The sequence below is a fragment of the Uloborus diversus genome, chromosome 6 (genome assembly GCF_026930045.1).
Source record: "Uloborus diversus isolate 005 chromosome 6, Udiv.v.3.1, whole genome shotgun sequence".
In the NCBI taxonomy this organism is placed as follows: Eukaryota; Metazoa; Arthropoda; class Arachnida; order Araneae; family Uloboridae; genus Uloborus; species Uloborus diversus.
Window position 1 is genome coordinate 61,355,534 of NC_072736.1, and position 24,940 is coordinate 61,380,473.

The following is a 24,940-nucleotide window of genomic DNA, read 5'->3' on the forward strand; positions in this document are numbered from 1 at the left end:
ATTAGTAACAGATAATAAATTCAAAAATTTTCCAAAGGGACCTCCTTGAACACCACTCTTTCCTCTCTCTACAACATCATTAAGGATAATCTACAGTTTTATTTAAGACTTCAATTTTAAAAAACTGCCTGGAGAGCCGCTTTGAACCCAAATTCTTTCCTTTGATCTTACCTAAGATAGGATGCAATCGCGTTCTTTGACTTCAGTTTCTCCAAATAATGGTCTCCAAATCTTCTCTTCCTAATATGATCAAGGGTCATTAGAATCGAGTCTTTAGAATTGAAATATCGAAAATTTTCCGGGAGTAAGCCCCGGACCCTCTCCCTTTATATCGTTGAAAACTTGTGTTTTCGGAATTAAAAGTTAAAAACGTGTAGCAACGGGTAGACGAGGGGCAATAGAAGGGGATCATAACCATCGTAATGCTCTAAAACTATATCCACATAATGTATTCATGCATGTTATAAGTACACCTCCCGTCCCCATGAAGAAGTGCTATATTGTTTACTATATCATACGAAAACGAGGGCCCCTTGGAAACATTTGCTACGGGCCCCGCGCTGGCTTAATCCGGCCCTGGGTTTTAGTTTTTGCAGCATGATAAAAAGTTGTCTATGTTCCCATCCAACTGTAGCGAATTTAAGGAATTTATCTTAACTATCCGTTTTGTTTGAGCACAAGTGGTTTAAAGTCACATCTTCGAACCCTTTTACTCTGAAATATTTAAGATTAATATAGCAGAACAGTTTGCATAATTGATTTGACTTTTCACTGCTGCCATATTATAGTTAACTGAGAGAATGCAAGTTATAGAAAGAACCAGAAAAAGAAATGCGGAGCACCAATAATTTATTTTTTTAAAAAGTTTGAAAAAAAGAAGGAAAATCGCTGATATTGGTGTTACAAACGGCCGTGCTTTTAAATGTTTCTAACATTTCCTTAAAATTTGCCTTTTAAGTTATCACTGTTCGAGTTTCATAGTAAAATAAACCAGGATTCGTTATTTTGAATCGCTATTTAAATCAGGTATTTTTACTTCCTTTTACAAAAAGGAAGTATTATATTCGCGAAAAAAATTTCACTCAAAAATCAACCTTAATTTCCATTTTACTCACCCCCGAATGAATGTTGAGGTTTTTTTTTTCCGACTCGACCACTCGCGGATAAGTGCCTAAGAACGTATAAATACGCGAAATATCCATTTTGACGATTCCCGAGTTTTCTCGTGACGTCTGTGTGTACGTATGTATGTATGTGCGGATATGCGTATGTGCGTATGTATGTCGCATAACTCAAGAACGGTATGTCCTAGAAAGTTGAAATTTGGTACGTAGACTCCTAGTGGGGTCTAGTTCTGCACCTCCTCTTTTGGTTGCATTCGGGTGCTTCTAAGGGGGTCCTTTTTGCGGGGAAATCATTGTTAATTTCGATAAAACTCAAGTGGTGTTACAATTTGGCGGACACTTGGCAATATATCTCCAGTCCTTCGGTCGCCAAGTTTTTCGCCAACTTGGCGACAAATTTAAAGATTTTAATTTTTTTTTTAATCTGGTTTCAATTTGTCCACTGTTGGTGATATTTAGAGAGTAAACTATTGAATCGCATTAAAATTACCAATAACGTGAAAATGACATTAAATTGGAGTAAAAGGAAGTCATGTGAGGCACAACATCAGCTCGTTTTAAACAAAGGATCAGTGATAAAAATCATTGCGATTTAAATCATGTATTTTTTTTAAATCATTGGTTAAAATTATTTTAAAAGTATTTTATAAGCGATTTTGCAATTTCAGAATGTGTTTTTCTAACAAAATATATTGCATGAACATATTTAGCTTTAATTAACAAATCTATCTAGATCCCTCTCTGCGTGTCTATGTATGAGTTCAAGCTCTGCATGAGGGATTTCAATATCTTAGAACTTAACTACTTTTTCAGAACCTTGAAATATAGTTGTTTTCTTCAGAAATGAGATACGAAACAAGCAAAAATTGTAGTTCATGCGTGAGATTCTTCTTCGCATCCGCGAATTTCCACTTTTGTGTCATTTTTCTCTTTTCTTTCCGACTTTTATTATTTCTTTCATTTTTCCCGTAAGTCGTTTCTTTTGTGTGAAAGTGTAAAATAGTTAATCCTTCGCAGAATTTTAATTTTTTGACTTCATAGCACTTGGCAGTAGTCTTCAAAATAACGACGAATATCTTTGAATGTCATTTTCTTTTTGTCTAAACTTAAAATTTTTGCAAAATACATGTCCTGTTCTTTACAGTAAAAGAGCCAATGTAACTTAAACACCTTTCAACTCAAAGTGAAATTTTGAAATTTTTATTTTAGCAGTTTATTGAAATTTAGAACATGTGTACAGTTTTGGTGGATAAAAAATATATTCAAGGATAGTAAATCTGCGCTACAAATTGCGAAATTATAATCCTTGAATTTTGGTACCAAAATGTTTTTAAAAAAAATCTCTTTTTATCGCCAGACTGCACCTATAAAACAAGATTTTCAGCAAAGAATGTTAATCCTTCCCTAAACACCTACCTTTCTGCATGTTATAATCTCCCTTCTGAAATTTGGTAAATATCCTCATATGTATAAAGTAGCCAATGATCGGCAATGAAACTCGCTCCACGGCATAATAAGTTGATGTTATGTTTTGTTAATGTTTAAAAGGCAGGGAAAGGCTTTATTGTGACAAGGCCGAACTGGAGCCGGTAACTTAACTGTTTTACTGGTAAGACTGTGTCATTTCAGGGGAATGAAGAAACGAAAAAGTGGTCAACAATGAACGCTATCCACTGGAGTTAGGGTTAAAATTTCAACTACAGTGAAACCTGTGTAAGTTGACCACTTGCGGTGCAGTACTTTGGTGGTCAACTTAGACTGGTGGTCAACTTACAAAGGGTTTGTTTTATGATTCTCAGCCAAATTTGGTGCATTTTGGCGGTCAAGATAGACAGGTGATCAACTTACAAAGGTGGTCAACTTTACAGGTTTTACTGTATCAGGATATCACCTAACGTCTAGTATCAGAAAGGCTAGTATCATTTCGCTAGTATTCAAAAAGGCACTGAGTTTTGAGTGTTTTATAAGGCTGTGTATTCTCAATGCTATGAACAAATGGTCACTAATTATGAATTTAAAACGGAGGTAGTAAAAATGACATAAGTACATAAAATTTCAACATATAACTTCTTAGATGAAAATATTTACAATTTATTTAAGTTAGAATAAACACTTTGAATGAGGAATAAAAAATTGAACAATATTTAGATTTTATAGAACTTTTTTAGACATTTTTTTTTTTTTTTTTGCTCTTCATCTAATTATCCTAAATAATCCTTCACGGTTTTTTTTAAGATTTTTTTGTCCATTTGTAACCAAATTTATATTTTTCCGGGACGTGAAGTAAACCGGCCGGGACAAAGGGATTTTGTCCGAAAATCGGGACTGTTCCGAGCAAACCGGGACGTCTGGCAAGCCTATCTAACAGGCAATTGCTTCGTTCAAATGTAGAAGCTATTTTCACTCGTCATATATTGACGGGTGATTTTCTAGTTTTTCAAAGAATTCGGAATCAAAATAAGACAAGATAGATAATTTCGAAAAGAGAATTCTTATTTATTTTTGACCAATTAAAAAAAAAAAACACTGAGCATATTATGTTTAGTTTTTAAACAGCTGGAATTCTATTGTGAATTTGGTATCCCAGAAAATTTTCTTTAAAATATCGTGCACGTTTATGAATGTACATAACATAATTAATATCTAACATTCTAGTAATTTGTTTAAAAAAATCAAAAAGTCCTATTAAAGTTTCAAAAAATCCGATTTGAATTTTTTTAAGTCTGACTTTTTTTTTTCTTAATGAGAAAAAAGTTACGAAACAAACTCAATGCGTTTAACCGTATCTACACCCAATGCTCCATCTGTGCCACGTATGCCTCGTGTCAACTAGTGGAAATTTCGAGCATATGTTACAACATTTACAAATTGTATTCATATGTACAGTTACAAACTGTATTCGCCATTTGTGCTACTCATGTTCTGCAAACGTTTTTCAGTAATTTGTCAAAGTTTCATCGTCTTGCCTTATTTCAGAGCTTCTATCTCTGTACTTTCTTTTGCACTACTCTGAGTCCCTGTGCAGTTAGAGATTGCAATTCCGGTACACCAAATACCGGTATTTCGCGCTATTTTGCACTTTCCCAGAACCAATATTTGCTGAGTTAAAACACCGATATCTTCAGTATTAGCTGCAGATATAATAGTGTTTAATCAAAAAGTTTACGTTTGAAATAAATGTTCTTTAATGAAAGAGTGTTCAATTTAACTTATTATACATCCACTGTTTCTGTAAATGCGTCCCCCCCCCCCCCCATCAATGTGACAGTATCAAAATCAACCACTTTATATCAAAATTTAAGAACCACGAATTAATAGATTATTAAGGAATACTAGCCCCCCCTAGGAGGAACATAAAACGATATTATCACCTATTCTGTACATATGAGGCAGCGAGAAGAAAAAGGATGTAAGTGGCAAAATTAAAAATTTGGAGATAACCAGTACACACATGGTAGGTGAAATTCTCCTCTGTCTTGGGGCAAGAGAGGGTAGTAGTAGCCCTGGTAGTTGCTACTATGCAGCATGATTTAGAAAAAAAAAATCAATGAAAGCCTATACGCGTTTTACTCAAAACTTGAAAATATCCACTTACATTCCTTTGCTTCTCACTGCCTTATATGTAATGAATGATCCATATATATTTTTTTCATGTTACCACATTGACTTTTCTTCACAATAGCAGTGCTCCTTTATTGTATTGTAATGCTGTAACGGTTTAATTAAACCTTTATCTTACATTTCTAAAGTCTTAAAGTGTTTCTTTTGTTCCTTCGTTTTCCTGCGTCTTATACAGGATGTTTCTGAATTCTTGGGCAAAGCTTTAAAGTGGATAGTACACAACTGGACAAACAATATAATGGCAAAAATATGGGTCCCAAACGTCTTCCGAAGGAGATAGGCACCATTAAAGTTTAGGGTTCAAAATTTCAAATGATCATAAAAAAAACGGAAAAATTGGTCGATTTGGTTGCAGTTTTCGCTAAAATTATACTTCTAATCAGTATTTTCTTGAAGATAAATTTTGAAGATGTAGTTTTAAAAATACCGATAGAGGGCGCTTTAGACTTTGGAGTAACGAACAACTATTTTTTATTGCTGTTTTTGAATCTCATTAAATGTTTTCTAATGCTTGGAGTTAAACTTAAATTTTGAGCTCAAAATCTGAGTTGTTGGAAGTGATTAAATAGTGAAAACTGAACTGTCTTCAGAGCCTGAAATACACTTCGTCACGAAAAAAATGTGTGCGTCAAGAATAAATTGAGCTGCAACCAACAAACACGGCAGAAATGTAGTTTGGTAAGAAATGATTTAAATTTCGTCGCCAGTGACGAAAGGGTAAGCGCACTATGCGCATACAAGATGCGCAGGTAGGTACGGTTGAAAGTGTGAAAGCTTATGTCAAAGGGCACTTCAAACAAAACTGTCGAGTTGCAAGATCGCTATTGTGACTAGGACGACCTTTTAGACGTATACGATCACATGTTTTTACATTTTAAAGGGACGTACAGTAGGTCTCAGAGAAGCAGGTTGATTCTACGCGCGTATTTGCCGCCACCTCGGTCGGAACGATATGGTAGTAGCTTAGTGTACGTAAAAATAAATGAATCACTCCATTGCTGTCGGTCAAGGCATTCTGGAAACAGAAATAAGAGCGAAGATCGCACATCATAAGAGCGGCCACTACCGTATCAGCAAGGTAGCTAACATTACTGCCATGCCGTTCAACACCTTCCAAGAAACTGATAGTATCAAGAAAAACAATCCTGAGTAGACTGAAATACGCTGGAATTTCGAATCGGCGTCCAATGCGATGGATTGGATTTTCGTCAATTGGATTTTCGCTGCACTTGATTAGCGGGTCTGTGACAGACAGGAGGCATGTTGTCTTCAACGATAAATCCCGATTTAGTCTCACTGGTCATAGGTAACCTATTTCACTCCACACCACGCCGTGTTTTGTCTCGTAGAGCTGCTAGAGGGGTCTATACAACTTATGGGTTTGTAACTTTTATTGTGTCATAACTTCTTAATAAAACAATCTTTTGTTCTGAATTTGTAATATTTTCCTCATCTTGTCATATGCCACATAAATTTTTTAAGTTTCGTGAAGATTGCTCGTTTTCTTTTGGGTTAATGTATTTTTTTCGTGACAGAGTTTATTTCAACTTCTGAACACAGTTCAGTTTGCGTGACACCCACATAGCACAGTCACATCTCGGCAACGTAGCAAATCCGTCACACTGCGACGTTTGTAACATCTCGGGAACGTCACGGCACATCCCAGAAACGTCCCAGAGATGTTTTAGCAACGTGGAATTGTCCAACTTCAGGAACGTTGCAAAGTGACATATATGGTTTGTCGCAATGTGATATTGTCATTGCAATGCGACAGCCCAGAGATGTTCTGGAGATGTGGAATTGTCCAACTTCAGTAACGTCGCAATGCGACAAGTATGGTTTGTCACAATGTGATGTTGTCATCGCAATGCGACAGCCCAGAGATATTCCGGAAACATGGAATTGTCCAACTTCAATTACATCGCAAAGCGACGTGTTTGGATTGTCGCAATGCGACAGCTCAGAGATGTTCTGGACACGTGGAATTGTCCAACTTCAGTTACGTCACGGAATAACTTCAATCGGCTTGTGATATTACTGAGGAAATGCGACAGCTCACAGCTACAAATTTGTGAATTATTTTCTTATTCATTGGGAAAAAAAAAAATCGTATTTTTTGTCAAGTAACATTCGTATTAAGTCTAAATGTTTGCTAAAATTGTATAGCTAACCATTCAAACATAAAATATTTATATTCCCACATTAGACATATAATTGGTAAACGTTAATACGCACCAACTTGATAATAATTACAAACGAAAAAAAACTCCCAGAGGGGAGGGGGGGAGAAGAGACTCCTGTTAGCTCAATACTTTTAAAACTAGGTGTGAAATATAGTAAACAACGTGGAGGTGAACGGGAAAGTTACTTGGGATGAGACCCAAAATTTCTGTGCATGTCCCTGGTTGTCACATACGAATAATGATTGTTCAATTTAAAAAAGAAAGTAATATATCAAGAGAATATTATATTTTAGTAGTATAGACCCCACAGTATAAAATTAATACAAAAATAATGTTAAATTCTCAATACTCACGGTTGATGAATCAAGGCATGGAGGCATTGATTCAAGTCCACAAAGAATTCATCGACGCGGTGAGTGCCGTGTTCATATGTATGCCCAAATAAATGTATTCAAACCGAAAATTCAGCAGTGGAGAGGAATTCGATCATGGCCCACTGGATATGTTTAAACGGTTCAACTGTAATTGGGGCAAACCAAGCCTGGAAGCATTATGACCGCTACGCAGATTCAAGCTACAGCATTACGTTGCTGCCGAGTTAGGTTTGCCGCAGCTATATATGCACCTTGATAAGAAAAGCTTAAAATGGTGTTAACATTTGGCATGATTCAAAACAAAGTTTAAGCACTACTTCAAGTTAAACTGGCATAAAACAATATGACTGAGTATGTAATCCGTTGACGCATCAGCAAGGAACTTTCTTCATAAGAAAAATTCATTGATCTCAAGAGGGACCGCTCGTTAAAACTGGGGTTTAGCGCCTTTGGACGTATATTGGCAACTAGCAGTACCCGCACGGCGTTGCTCGTGCTAAGAATTTGAAGCAAGTCCGTTGAATGAAAAAATCCAATCCCCCCCCCCCCCCACACCTTCTGATGTGAAATAATAATTTTTTTTCTACTAAAATGCGTAGACACCTTTTCAAAAAAACCAATTAAAATCTCTTAGGATTTTAAAACTACATTCGCCAAAGCACATTAAAAGATAGCTACATGCGGCGACCACCTAGTTTGCCTTTCTATGCAAGCAGCCCCAAAGGGGGGGGGGGTTCTCTCAACATCCATTTTGTCAAAAAATAACGAAAAGCACGTCTACTTTTATGTGAATACTTTATTTTTTTCAATTTCGGGGCGGAGGGGGGGGGGGTGATCACTCGTTCAAGTTCCGTAAATACGGACCTATCTATCGCTTACTGACCATCTACCTATATGTATCTAACGATCTATGCATATCTACCTCTGATGATAATTAACAATCTTTTTCTATGTATATGACACAAAGATTATGCAAAAACGCGCGTGCTTTATTTAATAAAATAGCACCAAAAAAAAAGGTCTGTCCACCATAGTGTGCGAGAAAAAAAAAAAACTTCTCTGCTTTTATTAAATCAAATGCACACAAATATGTCACGTTAAATAACAATAGTAAAAGTCGAGGGGGGATAATAAATAAAACTCTGAAATTAAAAAAAAGGCAAAAGCAAACGCTGCAGTTGGATCATGTGATCATGACGTCATTTCCATGACGTAATGACCATCCTAAATTGAAGATTGACAAAACTTCGGCTATGCTTCCAAGTTGTGCCCTACTCCGCATTAAAGAAATTCTGAAAAATAACTGTTGCGTGTTTTTGAAAACTTTTTTTTCTGAAGAAGGTGAAATGGCCTCACTATTACATAGTTAAATTTCAGATAAGATGCTTTTGTACTTTTTGCGGGATGAGTTTAGAAAAAATGAAACCCAGGAAAAAAATGCAAAATAAAGGTTTTTTTTTTTTTTCAAAAATGCATAAAAAATACAAAAATAGCTCTCTGCAAAAACGTTTTTTTTTTCCTCATATTAAAAATAAATTTTTTACATTTTAGCTCAGAAATATTTTTCTGGAGCAATTAGTTCGTGGTCTGTGAGGTAAAAAGTACTATAAACTGCAAAAAATCAAATAAAACATTGAATATTTTTTTTCTAATAATATTAATGTGAATAATGCCAATAGCCTTCCTCAATAAATGGACTATTCAACACAAAAAGAATTTTTGAAATCAAACCAACAGTTCCTGAGACTATCGTGTTCAAACAAACAAACTCTTCAGCTTTATATTATTAAGTATAGATTAATTAAAGAAAAAAAACAAGATAATGACACGTATATATAACTAGCACAAATACCCGGCGTTGCCTGGGTTAGTAATAATTATGAGAAACAATCGTTACTTGCACTTGTTTTCTGCTTTAAGTGAAAGAATTTAAAACACACCTTTTGGACAGGATTAAAAATCCAGCTTCTTCCTTACCCATAAAAGTAAAATAGCAAAGGGTATAAAGAGAAAAATAGTATTCATTTTGAAACGAAAGCACGAAATTTAAGCATATACAAAATTGAAGAATGGGGTCGTTTCCAAAATTATAAAAGTATGTATTTTTTTCTAAAAGAGCATGCTTAAAAACATAGGATCTGACCATTTTTTTAAAAAATTGTTTAAGTTTAATATTTAAAAAAAAAATACTTAAATCGGTGCGCTTTCATGGTTTACGCTCCTGCCGATGATATCACAAAAGATGAAATGCCATTCAGTGTTGCCATTCACAGAGCAAAATAGTTAATTCGCATCTTTACTCACGTGTATTGGCAACGATATGGTTGATAGCAAGCGCAGAGCGCAATTTTAATTCGCTTATTGATTATCATAACGTGGAAACGCAGTAGAAGGATGCGCCAAAGAACATCATTTGTGACGTCATCAAGACCACGCCGTGTTTGAAAGATCAGACATTTTAAAAAATTAATTAAAAAATAACTGTTGGGAAAATGAAAGTATTTTCTGGGTCCATGTTATTACTTTTCTTTAGCTAATTCTATCAATTTCAGTGACAAAAAGTAGTACTTTTGACTGAAGGAAACAACCCAATTTCCGAAATATGAAATTAAACTTCACATGTTTAAAAAGATTTATCAGTTAATACTTATTTTTTTTATCTTGGAGTCGTGACAAAAAGTAGTACTTTTGACTGAAGGAAACAACCCAATTTCCGAAATATGAAATTAAACTTCACATGTTTAAAAAGATTTATCAGTTAATACTTATTTTTTTTTTAATCTTGGAGTCGTACCTTCTCTGTATGTCTATTGAAATACGAACTGTTTAAAAAAATGTATCCGTAATCCCTTTATACTTGCTTTAGTTGCTTTGGGAAATTTCAATTTTTGTGGGTTCTTTGTGTGATTTTAAATCTTACCGAATTTGCACGAATCGCTTTGAGATACGTTGGATAATGCTCCCCCTCATTACTTTGTGAAACGGTATATGTTGCTAATTTTCGTTAAAGAAATATTGTCACCAGATTCTGAGATACTTTTGGTCACCATAAAATGTCGCTAAACAGTTTCATCCGAAATGTTTCCAAACTAAGTAGTAAAATTTGGCGATTGTTTGAATTTAAATGGAAAATAATCAGCCAAATCCATTTGCCAATCTTGTGGAAAAACGCTTCTTTAAGATTTAACTTGAGAAAAGCCTCGAACAGTGAGGCGAAACGCAAAAATATTCAACAATACAACAATTCAGGCTATCAACTGAGAGTTGAGATGATACACTAAATGATGAATTGGGTTGAGGAGAGCCTTCGAACATGGAACAAAAAAAGTTCATATCTCGTTTTTCATACAATTTAGAACTTTTTAACAGATGCCATCTTCAGCAGAAAAATAAGCGCTTTCGATGGACACATTATTTTAATATGTGCACGTATTTTTTCACCGTCATATTGGGACATTTATGCGAAAATTTGGACATATTAGAATAAAAAAGGAACTAACAATCGGATTTTTTTCGAACTGGTCTACAAACCTCCCCAGTACCATAAAGAACAAACAGTGAAAGTTTCAGCCAAATCTGCCGGGTAGTTTCTAAAATCTTAGGGAACAAATTTACCAAACTCCATTTTTATATATATAGATTTTGGTTTACAAATCATTTTTAGCATCGTTTAGAAATTTCTCTGAAAAGTCCCCTTGAGATTTGCCTTATGGCTGACTCGAACCAACGCCCACTGGATCGCGAAGCCCGCCCTTTCAGGTCAAGCCACCGTGGCTACGCATATTCTGCGTTCCAAGCATTTTATTTTTTAATATAAATTTTTCCGTTTTCATAACTTTTTTTTGCTGCTCCACTCCTATTAGTCATAGCGTGATGCTATATAGCCTACAGCCTTCCTCAATGAATGGACTATTCAACACATAAAGAATTTTTCGAATCGAACCAGTAGTTTCTGAGATTAGCGCGTTCAAACAAACAAACTCTACTGCTTTATATTATTAGTATAGATTAGTAAAAAGAGAATACCAAAAAAATTCTGATCACGTAATTCATGAGCTGTTACTGTTACCATTATTCTTAGCATAGACATTTTTCAAGAGAAACAAAATATTGTGGCTAGATCCTTTTTTAAAACGTCCTTTAGTTCTTCTCATCATAGAGCTGAATAAAAAGCGTCATTTTCCCTCAAGACATACATAACTTTCTCAGTCGTGTTAAGTGAAAGTTTGAGACTTATTGGTCATAACAATCACTAAAGTTCATGATGAACTTTAATCCAATTTCTAAAGAAACTGAAATGTTTAAAAGATTAAATGTTAACCCTATATGGAAATGCTGTTTTTTTCTCTTCCTTGCTTATTAGTGAATGATGAAAACATGGTCAATGTTGAAATATGAAATTTGGTTTAGTGTGCCGCAGGAATCGAGTCAACTATCAAGTGTGCCGTAAAGTTAAAAAGGTTGAGAAGCACTGCAGTAGGGCACTGTCTCACTGCACCTCCAAAGCAATGCTTTTAAATCAGGAGTTAAAAGTCACACACAATTTGTTAAGGAAATTAAAAATATTACATTCATGCAATTAAGAATACTTCAGCTTTTAATCAATTCGTTAATATTGATCTCCCCCTCTCTCTCATTGAATTATAAGTTATAACTCCTATTCAATAAATTTAAGATTAAATTATTGTTACAAATCCTGTAAATAGTAATTATTGTAGTAACGTAACCTGTAAATAGTTTCCCGTAATGAATATACAACCCCTTTTCATATGGCTAAAGTATACGACCCCTATTTAATTTTTGTTCATTGATAAAATTTGATAACGGTCTACTACTTTACAGAAGCGTGTGGAATATTTGAGAAATTTCTTTTCGGTGTCTATATAAGCCGTTAGCGATGGATAAACAGGGGAGTTTCGATTGAGATTTCGAACTGAGAGCATATTTGCTCTGTTTATAGCGAGGCATTTCGCTGTGTTGTTTTCGTATTTGGAAGTAAATACGTGTGTAAACGTTGAGTTTACGGTGTTGTGTCATAATTGCTTAATTGCTGATGAATAATTTAGCAAGTGTTGACGATCTTTCCTGTTTATAGTGTAAATAAATTTCCTGTGTTTTTATCAAGAACTGTGTCTTCATTTCAAGAAAGTGGAAGTCGCACCGAATCCGTTACAATTTGGCGCCCAACGTGGGGCTTCTTCTGGACTTTCTTGGAGTAAGTGTGACTTTGGACATTTTTTTTTCATAAAGACTGTTTGAATTTATAGACTTTGTTTTCATGGTGATTACTCGCGCAATGGATGATCAATTAAAACAACTTCTGGCAGCAATTAATGCTGTGAAAAGTGACTTGACCGAAAGTTTGACTGCAAATCAAGTACAATTGAAAAATGAATTGGCGACTAACCAAAAACAGTTAAATAGTGATTTAACTGCTAAAATTACTACAAGTCAAGATGAAATAAAAAGTGACCTAACGTCGATGAAAACCATGATGGAGAATCAACTAACCGCAATGGGAGATAAAGTTGATGCTCTGGAAGAAAAATTTGATACTGTGGTAGAGCGTATCGCCATTGTGGAAAATAAAATCGAAGAGAAATTTGAAGAAAAATTAAGTTCCGTTGAAGGCCGATGCAATGCTATAGAAAATAAACTGGAAGAAGAAGATAGAAAATTTCATCAACTTAAAGAAGACATCTTTAAAGACCTGGAAAGGAGATTGGCGATCGCGGAAAGCAGCTCTGTACAGTTTGGCGCTCCCACATCGGTTGCTCGACCGTCCATTAAACTTGCCACATTTGATGGGAAAACTTCGTGGCAGGTTTACAAAACTCAGTTCATGATAGTGGCGGAAGCGAACGGATGGGACTCTGCTACCAAGGCCTGCCATCTTGCAGCATCCCTGAGAGGTGACGCAGCGGACATTCTTCAGACCCTTCCGGACGGCCAGCGCCTGGATTTCGCCGCCCTCACATCTGCGTTGGAGCTTCGCTTCGGTGAGAAGTGCCAGAAAGATTTCAGCCGACTCCAGTTGAAGTCCCGTTTCCAGAAAACCGGGGAAGCCCTGCAAGAGCTTGCGGTGGACATCGAGAGACTGTCTCATCTTGCTTTTTGCGACTGTCCTGCGGATGTTCGAGACAACCTGGCACTCAACTACTACATCGACGGGGTTCGAGATCCGGAAATCCAGAAAGCTCTACGGGTGGCGGATGTCAAAGACCTGAATTCTGCTGTTGTGTATGCGATGAGATACGAGGCCGCCCAAGAAGCAACCCGTGTGGATCGCCATCTAATCCGAACTCAGGAAGCTGGTGAGTCTGATTCCAGGTCGTCCCACCTCGCTGAACTTGAGAGACAACTCGGTGACTTGACAAGACATCTGAGCAGCATAACAGCCCAAAAGAAACAAGAGCAGAAGTGCTGGAAATGCGGTAGCGAAGGACACCTGCGAAGGAGTTGTCCGGCTCGCCAAGCTACGCGAGGGAAGGAAATCACCACCACCAGAGCTCTGCAGATTTCCTCTTCTAGTAGTGGCAATGATGGACTTTTCATTTACGCACATGTAAATGGGAACCCCTGCAGACTGATTGTCGACACTGGAGCCAATGTGACAATCATTAGGACAGATGTGGCTCGTGAATTTGGATTGAAACTGCTGTGGACATCGCCACGCGTAAGTCTCCAGACTGTGACAGGTGACAAGATCGAGATTGACGGTAAAGTGGACTTGGAAATAGTGTTTGGGAATGCCATCTACCATCATACGGCATTCGTTGCTAATATCACGGACCCCTTCATTCTCGGATTGGACTTTTTGAAGAAATATGACTTCACTCTCGACTTCAAGACTAATGAGTAGCACTCGATGAGAGAAGACATAGCCGTTTTCCCCGCAGAAAGTGATGTAAAATCCGCTCATCAAATAATAGCCCAAACAGATTTATCGATTCCCTCAAGGTCAGAATCATTAATACCTGTCTCCCTTGAAGAAAGCAATAGTTTTCGATTTGGACTCATTGAATACCCTAACCTAAGCAATAACCTAAAAGGAGTGCTGGTAGCATCTACGCTTGTGGACCTTTCTAAGGATGTAATTCCTGTAAGAGTCGCCAACGTGAGTGAAAGGCCAAGGAATATTCGGAAAGGTGAAGTGTTAGCAACTTGTACTCCAGTAAACTGCATCATTAGAAGAATCAATTCCCCCGAAACTGTGTCTTCTGAGTCCTTGACATCGAAGTTAATTAGGAGTGCGCCATTATCGAAAGATCAAAGAACTGCTGCGGAACAATTGGTGGACGACTTCAAGCATCTGTTTTCATCTACATCGGAGGATGTGGGCCGGACGAATTTAACGCAGCATAGGATCTACACTGGAGAACACCCCCCTATTAAACAGCATCCAAGACGACTACCGTTCGCCAAGAAGGAAGAGGTTGAGACCCTCCTGAAAGAGATGAAGGAGAATGATGTAATCGAACCGTCATCCAGTCCTTGGGCCTCTCCCATCGTCTTGGTCCGAAAGAAAGATGGCTCCACCAGATTTTGTGTTGATTACCGGCGGCTGAATGAAATCACCAAGAAAGACAGTTACCCTCTTCCACGGATAGACGACACCTTGGACACTCTGTCCGGACACAAGTGGTTTTCGACCCTGGACTTGAAGAGCGGCTTCTGGCAGGTTGAGATACACCCTGATGACCGAGAGAAGACAGCGTTTACAAATGGACAAGGCTTATGGCAGTTTAAAGCGATGCCCTTCGGCCTCTGCAATGCACCAGCTACGTTCGAGCGTCTTATGGAGACAGTGTTAAGAGGACTTTCCTACGAATCCTGTCTGGTCTACTTAGACGATATCATCATCGTGGGACGCAGTTTCGAAGAACATCTGGCAAACCTTAGGAAGGTGCTGCAAAAGCTTAAGGAGGCCAATCTGAAGTTAAGCCCGTCCAAATGTAATTTGTTCCGCCGGGAAGTGAACTACCTTGGTCACATCATGTCTTCTGAAGGTGTACAAACCGATCCAGAAAAGTTATCTGCGGTCAAGAGTTGGAGTCGTCCCGAAAACATCCATCAGCTGCGAAGTTTCCTGGGGCTCTGCACGTACTACAGGAAGTTTGTGAAGGGTTTTTCCGACATTGCACGACCTTTGCATAAGCTGACGGAGAGCAAGCAAAAGTTTGAATGGTCCAAAGAATGCGAAGATGCATTTCTACGACTGAAGGAGGCTTTAACATCAACGCCTATCCTCGCCTATCCTCAGCCTGAAAAATCCTTCATCCTGGACACTGATGCGAGCAACGAGGGCATTGGAGCTGTTTTATCCCAAGAAATTGACGGCAATGAACATGTCATCGCTTACTGGAGCAAATGCTTATCAAAGTCGGAGCGAAATTACTGCGTCACCAGAAAGGAGTTACTGGCCATAGTGAAAGCTGTAGAACACTTCCATCATTACCTCTACGGCCGAAATTTTCTGCTTCGGACAGATCATGCCTCGTTAACTTGGCTTTTGAGCTTCAGGAATCCAGAAGACCAGATAGCCAGGTGGATACAGCGGCTCCAGGAATATGACATGGAGATCAAGCACCGAAAAGGGTTGTCTCACGGTAATGCAGACGCTTTATCAAGGAGACCCTGTCCTGAGAACTGCAATTATTGTTCCCGAATCGAGAAACAGTATGGAACGACTAGCCCTACTGCCTATCAGGTGACAGTGACTCCAACTTCATCAGAACCTGATCCGTGGAGTGATGAACAAGTTCGAAAAGATCAACTTGAAGACCCCGACATAAAACCAATTTTGGATTTCATGGAAAGTGACAGTCGACGCCCTAGCTGGCAGGACGTTTCCACCTTCACTCCTGCAACAAAAAGATACTGGGCTTTATGGAACTCACTCCATTTACGGAACGGCGTACTGTACCGAAAACGGGAATCTGATGACGGCAAAACATCTAGGTGGCAGTTACTACTTCCCCGATCAAGGATTTCAGATGTTCTTAAAGAAATACATAGTAGTGCGACTGGAGGACATTTTGGTGTCTTGAAAACCCTCAATAAAGTTCGGGAGCGCTTCTTCTGGAGCAAGGCGAAGGATGACGTGGAGAAGTGGTGCCATTCTTGTGACGCCTGTTCTGCTCGTAAAGGACCGAAGAAAAGAAGCAGAGGGAAGCTACATCTGTACAACGTTGGAGCTCCTTTCGAACGAATTGGGATCGACATCCTGGGTCCTCTACCAAGAACTGCTGATGGGAACAAATACATTCTTGTTTCCATCGACTACTTCACCAAATGGCCGGAAGCATATCCCATTCCAGATCAAGAAGCTACTACCGTAGCAGAGACTCTAGTCCAGCATTGGATCTCGAGATACGGAACACCTTTGCAGATTCATTCCGATCAAGGGAGGAATTTCATCTCTGCTGGCCTATGTCAAATTCTCGGAATTGAGAAAACTAGGACAACACCACTACACCCACAATCGGACGGCATGGTGGAGAGATTTAACCGCACAATCCTGAATAATCTCTCACTTATGGTATCCAGAAATCAACAGGATTGGGACAAGAAGCTACCTTTGTTCCTGCTGGCCTACCGCAGTGCTGTCCACGAGACTACCGGATTTGCCCCATCTCAGATGCTCTTCGGACGAGAGCTTCGGCTACCTTGTGATCTCGTTTTCGGTCGTCCTCCGGATGCGCCTTCATCGCCAGAGGAGTACATCCAGGATCTCCAGGCCCGGTTGGAAGACGTTCATAACTTCGCACGAGAGCGAATCAACATCGTGGCGGAGAAGATGAAGACCCGATACGACACAAGGTCTACTGGACATGAATTCAACGAAGGCGACAAGGTTTGGTTATGGAATTCCATCCGACGGAAAGATCTGTCGCCCAAATTGCAGTCGCATTGGGATGGTCCCTACAAAGTCCTTAACCGACTAAATGACGTCGTAGTGAGGATCCAAAAATCACCCAATGCAAAACCTAGGGTTGTACATTATGATCGGTTAGCCCCATACTATGGCCATAGTTCATGAGTATTACGTGAACAACAATGGTTGATAACATAAAAGTTGTAGATAATTTTTTTTTGCTTTTAATGTTTAGTAATATTTCTTGTTATTATTGTGTCTCCTATGCATTATTGGTTATTATTTAATGTGTGTATTTGTGAACTTGTGATAGAAGTTTGGCACCCTTTCTGGGGATTGTACTGCCCGGGACGTGCAGTCCTTAGGAAGGGGGCAATGTTACAAATCCCGTAAATAGTAATTATTGTAGTAACGTAACCTGTAAATAGTTTCCCGTAATGAATATACAACCCCTTTTCATATGGCTAAAGTATACGACCTCTATTTCCTTTTTGTTCATTGATAAAATTTGATAACGGTCTACTACTTTACAGAAGTGTGTGGAATATTTGAGAAATTTCTTTTCGGTGTCTATATAAGCCGTTAGCGATGGATAAACAGGGGAGTTTCGATTGAGATTTCGAACTGAGAGCATATTTGCTCTGTTTATAGCGAGGCATTTCGCTGTGTTGTTTTCGTATTTGGAAGTAAATACGTGTGTAAACGTTGAGTTTACGGTGTTGTGTGATAATTGCTTAATTGCTGATGAATAATTTAGCAAGTGTTGACGATCTTTCCTGTACATAGTGTAAATAAATTTCCTGTGTTTTTATCAAGAACTGTGTCTTCATTTCAAGAAAGTGGAAGTCGCACCGAATCCGTTACATTATTTTTCTAACAGTGGATGTAGCGGGGAAAAAGGGTTGCAGATGCCCTTCCAGGTGAAATGCGGCAGTGGCTAGTTTGCACGTTGTTGATACAAAAGTTAACTAGAATATGGCGCATTTTTTAATATTTTATTGTTTGAACTGTATAAAAAATTATATTTTTCCACTATAACCCACTCTACCCTACTACTGCTTCACTCCTGAAAGAATGTTTCAATATTTGTCAAGGATTTTTTTTTTCTCTCCACTAACCTTAAATTTCTTTTTAGGGATAATATGACGAACTGGGAAAAATTCCACATCGGCATCAGCAGGCACTGGCTCTATCCAGAAGATGCAAAAATCGTCGAGGCTATGCTACAAGATATCGCCACGCAAAGAATCACATCATTAGGTAACAAAAGTTATTTTTTAATGTGCGATGGGAAAAAAATAGAAAGTGTTCGTCACAGAATCAAAATATATTCCATTTGGTTAAAAAAAATAGCTACAAAGATTTAAAAAGTGCTCTTACACCAACTTTAGGGCATCATAGATGTAGTATTAACTAGATACGCAACGAGAAACCGTTTCCATGGGCAACAAGCTCTTCTACCATAGATGGGCAAATGTCCGAAAAGCTCATGTGTGAGGCTTGGCGCATGCACGCGAACAACTTTCGCGTAGCCTAGGTCGCTAGCGTAGCTTGATGGGATGCAAACAGCGTTGCATTTGCGTAGGCTACTCTTTTCCCGTCTCTTTCAAGTTTGGCGCGTTCAATGGCGATCAGTGACTTTCACTACGGAGTTCTGATCGCTAGTTATGCTACATTTATGTAGGGCATTGATATATTTGTCGATAAAAGTAAAGGTTAACGTTCATGTATGCTTCATTTATTTTTTCCATCGTGGATCGATTCACCAAAATGTATTTTTCTCCTACTACTTGTTTGATGTCACAGTTATACTGTATCAATATTAATATAATAACGAAATACAGTGAAACCTGTGTAAATTAACCACCTGCGGTGCACTACCTTAGCGGTCAACTTAAACAGGTGGTCAACTTACAGAGGTTGATTTATATGATAAGGGCTACGCTTCTTTTTGTTGTTCCAATATAGGCCGATCCGCAGGAACATGGGATCTTGTAAACTCCTGCGGAGGACAGCCTGGAATCTTACAACATGATATAGACTTGAGTTATTAGACCTATAGGGGAAAATACATTGATCGAATATGGGGAGAACTAAGATTTGTCTCCACTGCTAAGCATGTTAGTATGTTTCAAATAAGACAGCATCTTTATTTTCAGACAAAAAATAACTAACTTTTTTGTTTCATTATTTGTTATCCTTCGCTCAAAAAGACATTTTAATTTTAGAAGAAAAAAAACCCCGATTACATTCCGAATAAATTTTGTAACTTTTTTTAAAAAGTTACGTATTAGTGCTCTTTTGATCAAAACCGTGTTTTGAAATCGAAACTCTAGCTTAGTTATTAAATATCTATATAGCTGCATCTTCGATGAGCACTGAACTTTAATGTCTTGTTTCTGAAAAAGTTGTCTCTGAAAAATGAAAGAAAGCTACTTTCAAGAATGAAATATTCATTAAAAAAATATCTGGTTAAGGTTAAATTTGCCGTTTTCGGCAGCTGCCTACTCCGCTATTGGGAAATTGGGCCCTGACTACAACAGTAGGTTGACGGTGATTCATGAGGATATTGGAGCACGTTTCCTTGCTTGCGGTGGATTTGCTTCCATAGCTTTATAACTTGAGCAATTATTCTGATTGATTAATTCATTCTGAGATCACTTATAGGTTTCTCTAGTTTTGCTTGGTTGCATACATTCTTGTGTACACCTTGTGCGTTATTCACTTTAACTTTTCTTTTACTTGTTTCAGAGCAATTGCCAGGTGGAACACAAATAAAGTTTGTTGTGACCTTCGAGAACGGTGGACAAGCTCTCATGAAGCCCATGAGGTAAGTTAGGTTACCACCTCAAACTTTCTTCTTCAAAAATTCGTCATCGCATCGCTCATAGGCTACAATAGTGGTTACTCCTCAAAAATGTTTAAAATTGTATTAAATTACTGAGCCGTTGAAAGCAAAAGCGGTGTACGTCAATAAAACAAGATTTTGAGAGATCTTTTATGGTTTAGTGGCCACTTTTGCAAAAAACACTGCTTCTGTTCCGTTTTACAATTACTGTCTGTCGGCAAATGGTTGAATCTTGACCTACATCACTTCCGCATGAAGTAGAATGAAGTTAAAACCTATTTCCGATGGTGTTAATGCAGATTTAGACAGTGAGAAGCAAAGGGATGTAAGTGGGTTTTTTAAGTTTTAGGTAAAACGCGTTCAAAGTTCAGACCCTACATAGGCATTCATGTGGAATTTTTTTTCTCTAAATCATGCTGTACAGCAGCATCTACCAGGGTCACTAGTATCATCTGCTGCCACAAAACACCTGAGAGGTTCTGCTACTATTTGTACTACTTATCTCCAAAATTTTAGTTTTGGCACTTTCATTCCTTTGCTTCTCATTGCTTCAACTGAAAAAAAAAAAACAGAGAGAGAGAGAGAGATTAATACCACACTTTTACTTTCAAAACCACATCTTATACATATAAAATCTGAGTATCTATCTATCTATCTATCTATCTATGTCCAAGCTTCTTCTCCCGAACGACAGTGAACTGACCATCGAACCAGGTATCGATGGATTCGTCATCTTCCCGTCTTCATGTTTGGCTATTTAACATAATCCTCCGATAATAATTAGCGGAGATATCAATTAAAAACTATTAATTATGACTCTTAGATTTCAAAATAAAATCCATATTTTTCGAAGGCTTTCTTCCATTCAAATTATTATTCAGTGCTTCAACTCAACTTTCCGGATGAACGCTTTTATTAAAATTTACAGCGTGAAGAAAATCATTGAAAAGAAAGATCTGTTGCCATTTCTTTTTCTCGAATATGAACAGGTAAAATTCTTGTTTTTGTTTTGAGGCTTTTCCTGTAATCAGGGGATTTAAATTGTTTACTTTTTTGGGGGGTTTTCCGCAATCTGCCGCAAAATTTTGCTGTTTTTTTTTTTGTTCAAGCCTGATTGTTAAATACGCGTCACATGACATAACTTTCATTTTCGAGGAGGACCGTGCACGTCGTAAAGTAAATGAGTGATTTACAAGTTATTTGAGTTCTTTGAGGGTTTGTACCTGGAAAACGGATTGATGTAATTCTTGTACGACCATGTGGATAGAATCCATCCAAATATTTATCTGAGTGGTATGTTGCATTAATAAACACCCGGGCAACGCCGGGTAGTAGACTATTTTATGTAAAAAGCGGATTGTTATTGTGCATAAATATTTCCGATATAGTCTATCAGATGTAATTCAGTTTAACGTGAGTAAAGATTATAGTTGATAATGCATATATTTTCCCCTTTTGTGCTGACTGAAAATGTACTCAGAACTTGTATCATTGATAACGATTATTAACGTTGATGAGGTGTTTTGGCAAAAATATGTTTTACTGGTGTTTTGCAAACCTTGCTTTACGCGCATTTATTTATTCCTTAACGCGTTAGAAACTAGTGTCAGTGTACTACAAAAGCATCAACTGGACTGCTCTTACATTTTTTAGGTAGCCCGTGCAACGCCGGGCACGCAGCTAGTTTTGATTTAAAATCTGAGCTTAATGTTCTTTTTTCTTTACTACGATATTGTCACAAAATTGCTGTCTATTGTTAGTGTTGGCGACGTAATAGTGGCACGCCTTCAAAATTTTATTTTTGAAAAAAAAACCTTGCAAACTTTAAGTCCTACACCTTTAATTCAGACTAAAACAACAACCTAACAATTAAAACCTTTACTTTATCCAATCGATTTTTTTAATTAATTATTATTTTTTTTAAATGTGCCACTATTACTGCCGGAACTTCTCAAAATACTATGAAGACTTGTAGACACGTATTTATTTTGATCTGAATAAAATGTAAGATGCTATAAATTAAACAAAATACCAAAAATACACTGACACTATAATAAAATTACGACTAAAATGTAATGAAATGTTAAGGTGTACTTTAGAGAAATAAACAACAAAAATAAGCTTTTTATATTCTTTGAACATCCTCTCGCAGCTGTAATAAATCTGCTGCAGTCTAAAAAAACAAGTACGCTATTAAGGAAGTTTTTCCAAAAATTTATTTAAGTTCGGAGGCTTCTGCAATGTTTCTCAGTCAATTTAATCCAAATAGAAACTGACAATGTGCTTGTTTGAACTAATTTAAGATTCTTCTACAAATACTTTAAGTTGAATAGGCAACGGAAGGAAATAAAAGTTGAATGGAAAGCTGAATGTTTGGATCTTAACCAAGGAGTCCAGACCAGCACCTGAACAAATACCAATTCTTGGGTAGAGTTAACGGAGAAAATCTAGAACTTTCTAATGTTATGAGTTTGAATCATCGAGAACTTCATTAGGCCTTGTTCGATGTTGCTGAATAAATAATGAAAAATGCGAAAAGATAATTGCACACACAAATGAGTTTTTATTTTCATTTTATATAAGAATAGCAGTTCTCTAAATATTCTTGTTAACGACTGTTATTCTGTGCTTTTTCAATCTGATATAAATGCGATTAATGTCACTTTATGAAATTGTTAGCTAACACAGCCAAGATTATTTCTTTCTTCTGGAGATGAAACACTCAATAATAATAAACTAGCTGCATCGCCCGGCTTTGCATGGTCTAACTCGAAAATAAAAGTTATGTCAAGTGACACGTGTTCAATAATCTGGCTTGAAAATAAAAAAAATCAGTAAAGTTTTGCGGCAGATTGCGGAAAAATAACCAAAAAAGAAGCATTTTAAATCCTCCAATTACAGGAAAAGCATGAATTCAGAATTTTATTTTTTCATATACGAGAAGAAAATGGCAACAGATTTTTCTTCTCAATTATTTTCTTCACCGCCACAAATTTTAATAAAAGCATTGTTACAGATAGTTGAGATGACGCACGGAATAATAATTTGAGTAGAGAAAAGCCTTGGAAAAATTGGGATTTTATGTAGAAATCTAAGTATCATAATTAGTAGTCTTTAATTGATATCTCCGCTAATTATAATCGAAGGATTATGTTAAATAGCCAAACATAAAGACGGTAAAATGACGAATCTATCGATACCTGGTTCGATGGTCAATTAACTGTTGTTTGGGAGAAGTAACTTGGACATAGGTACATAGATAGATACGCTCAGATTTTAATTATATAAGATTGATTTTATCTCGTGCTTAAAAGTATTGATAGATATGCGTCACCTCAAGTATCCACTGAACATGTATTTCTCCCGAGTGAGTGCTACTATTAACAGTTTATCTGGGATTGCTGTAAATAGCATCAAACCAAAACATTTTTTCTTTATTATTATAGCCAGCAACACGCACAGAACGAGCTAATACAATAACTTTAAGACAGTCGTGCCCAGAGCCTCATTACTGAATAGGTCAACTAGGTCGTGGCCTAGGGGCCCCAAATGGCTAATTCTTTCATCCAACCAATAGCTAAAAATGTTTTCGGCAATGGCTAAAATTGCAACGGTTGACTACACATGGGCCCCGATGAAATATATGACCAAGGGTCCCCTGATATCTTAATCGGGCCCTTACTCGTGCCTAAACGTTTTTTATACCAAACGGTCACAGCTTATATAAGGATGAATCTGTGGTCAGAACACATGCTGACTTTTATTATATTTTAATCTCTTATTTGATAACCTGGGAAAAGGGGAGGGGAATACAAATAAAGAATTGCTGTTATCATTACTACACTGTAAAAAATCTCGGAAAACTCTCTGAATATACAAAAAAAGTTTTCCGTAATACACAGATTCGTACGCCCTCCGCAGTTTTCTGCGATAATCAAAAACGTTTCCCGTTTAGCAAGAAAGTAAGAGTCGACGCATGCGCAGGTGACACGGCAATTTTATAGTTCAGCAGCAAATCTAAATTGAAACTTTCGAAAGCACGCAATAAAAACAACTGCTGACTCATGTATGCGAAGTAACACTCATCAAGGGGATTAGTAGAAGTTTTGTTCCTCGCATGAATTCACTGAAGATAATGTTAAAGTCTTATATTTTCTTGCTTATGTATCGTCATGAGATTGAATTTGAAGCTATGTCACTTATTTTTAAGTACGAAGTGCAAATTCTCGACGCATGCTCGCGGAAGGAATACAAACTGAAATTAAAAACCAAATAATTGCCGAGAGGACGCCATGTAACTTCAATGCGTCGCATAACTTGTGTAGGTAATTTTTCTTGGATACTTTTCTTCTTTCTACCAAATGGGTAATTTTTGTTGGCAGAATTTTATTCTGTCATAAAAATCACCTTTTTGGTGACCAAAGCCTGCAAAAGACCACCACCGACGAATAGGTAAGTCGCTTTGCAACTCTATTACTTTAAAGAGATTTAGTTCATATAAATCTCGTTAAAAAAAACTATTTTCTTCAGTATAATTTTTTCGTTGTGAACTATTGCAATTTGAAAATATTTTACATTACATAGAACACATATTTAAAGTGCAAGTGTGTCTAGTTTTATTCTATAAAATTTATGAATTGAAGATTATAAAAAAAATTTAAATAAGTGTTATTGTGTACTTTGTTTTTATGTGGAAATCTCAGTTAATATTTGGCTGAACATTTATGTATCAAGCATTATGAATTAAATGTTATAATATGCAAATTGTCAGGTTTGATAGTTCGTCTTTAAGGTAGCATGTTTTCATTCTCTTGTAAACAGTGTAGCTAGATTGTATGAAGTAAAAAAAAAAAAAAAACTATCTCTTGTAATTAGGAACATAGTGCTTCAGTATTATCTAAATGACGATATCT

The 24,940-nt window shown here is 37.1% G+C and overlaps 1 protein-coding gene across 2 annotated transcripts in view; it reads left to right on the forward strand.

The window, feature by feature from the left end:
* The window catches only part of LOC129225193 (extracellular serine/threonine protein CG31145-like), a 213,879-nt gene that overhangs the window by 163,373 nt on the left and 25,566 nt on the right, over nt 1-24,940 (forward strand). For both annotated transcript variants that reach the window (XM_054859760.1, XM_054859761.1), the window contains 2 exons: nt 18,315-18,439; nt 19,931-20,009. In XM_054859760.1, coding sequence (XP_054715735.1) covers nt 18,315-18,439; nt 19,931-20,009 — 204 coding nt within the window. The remainder of the gene's footprint in view (nt 1-18,314; nt 18,440-19,930; nt 20,010-24,940) is intronic.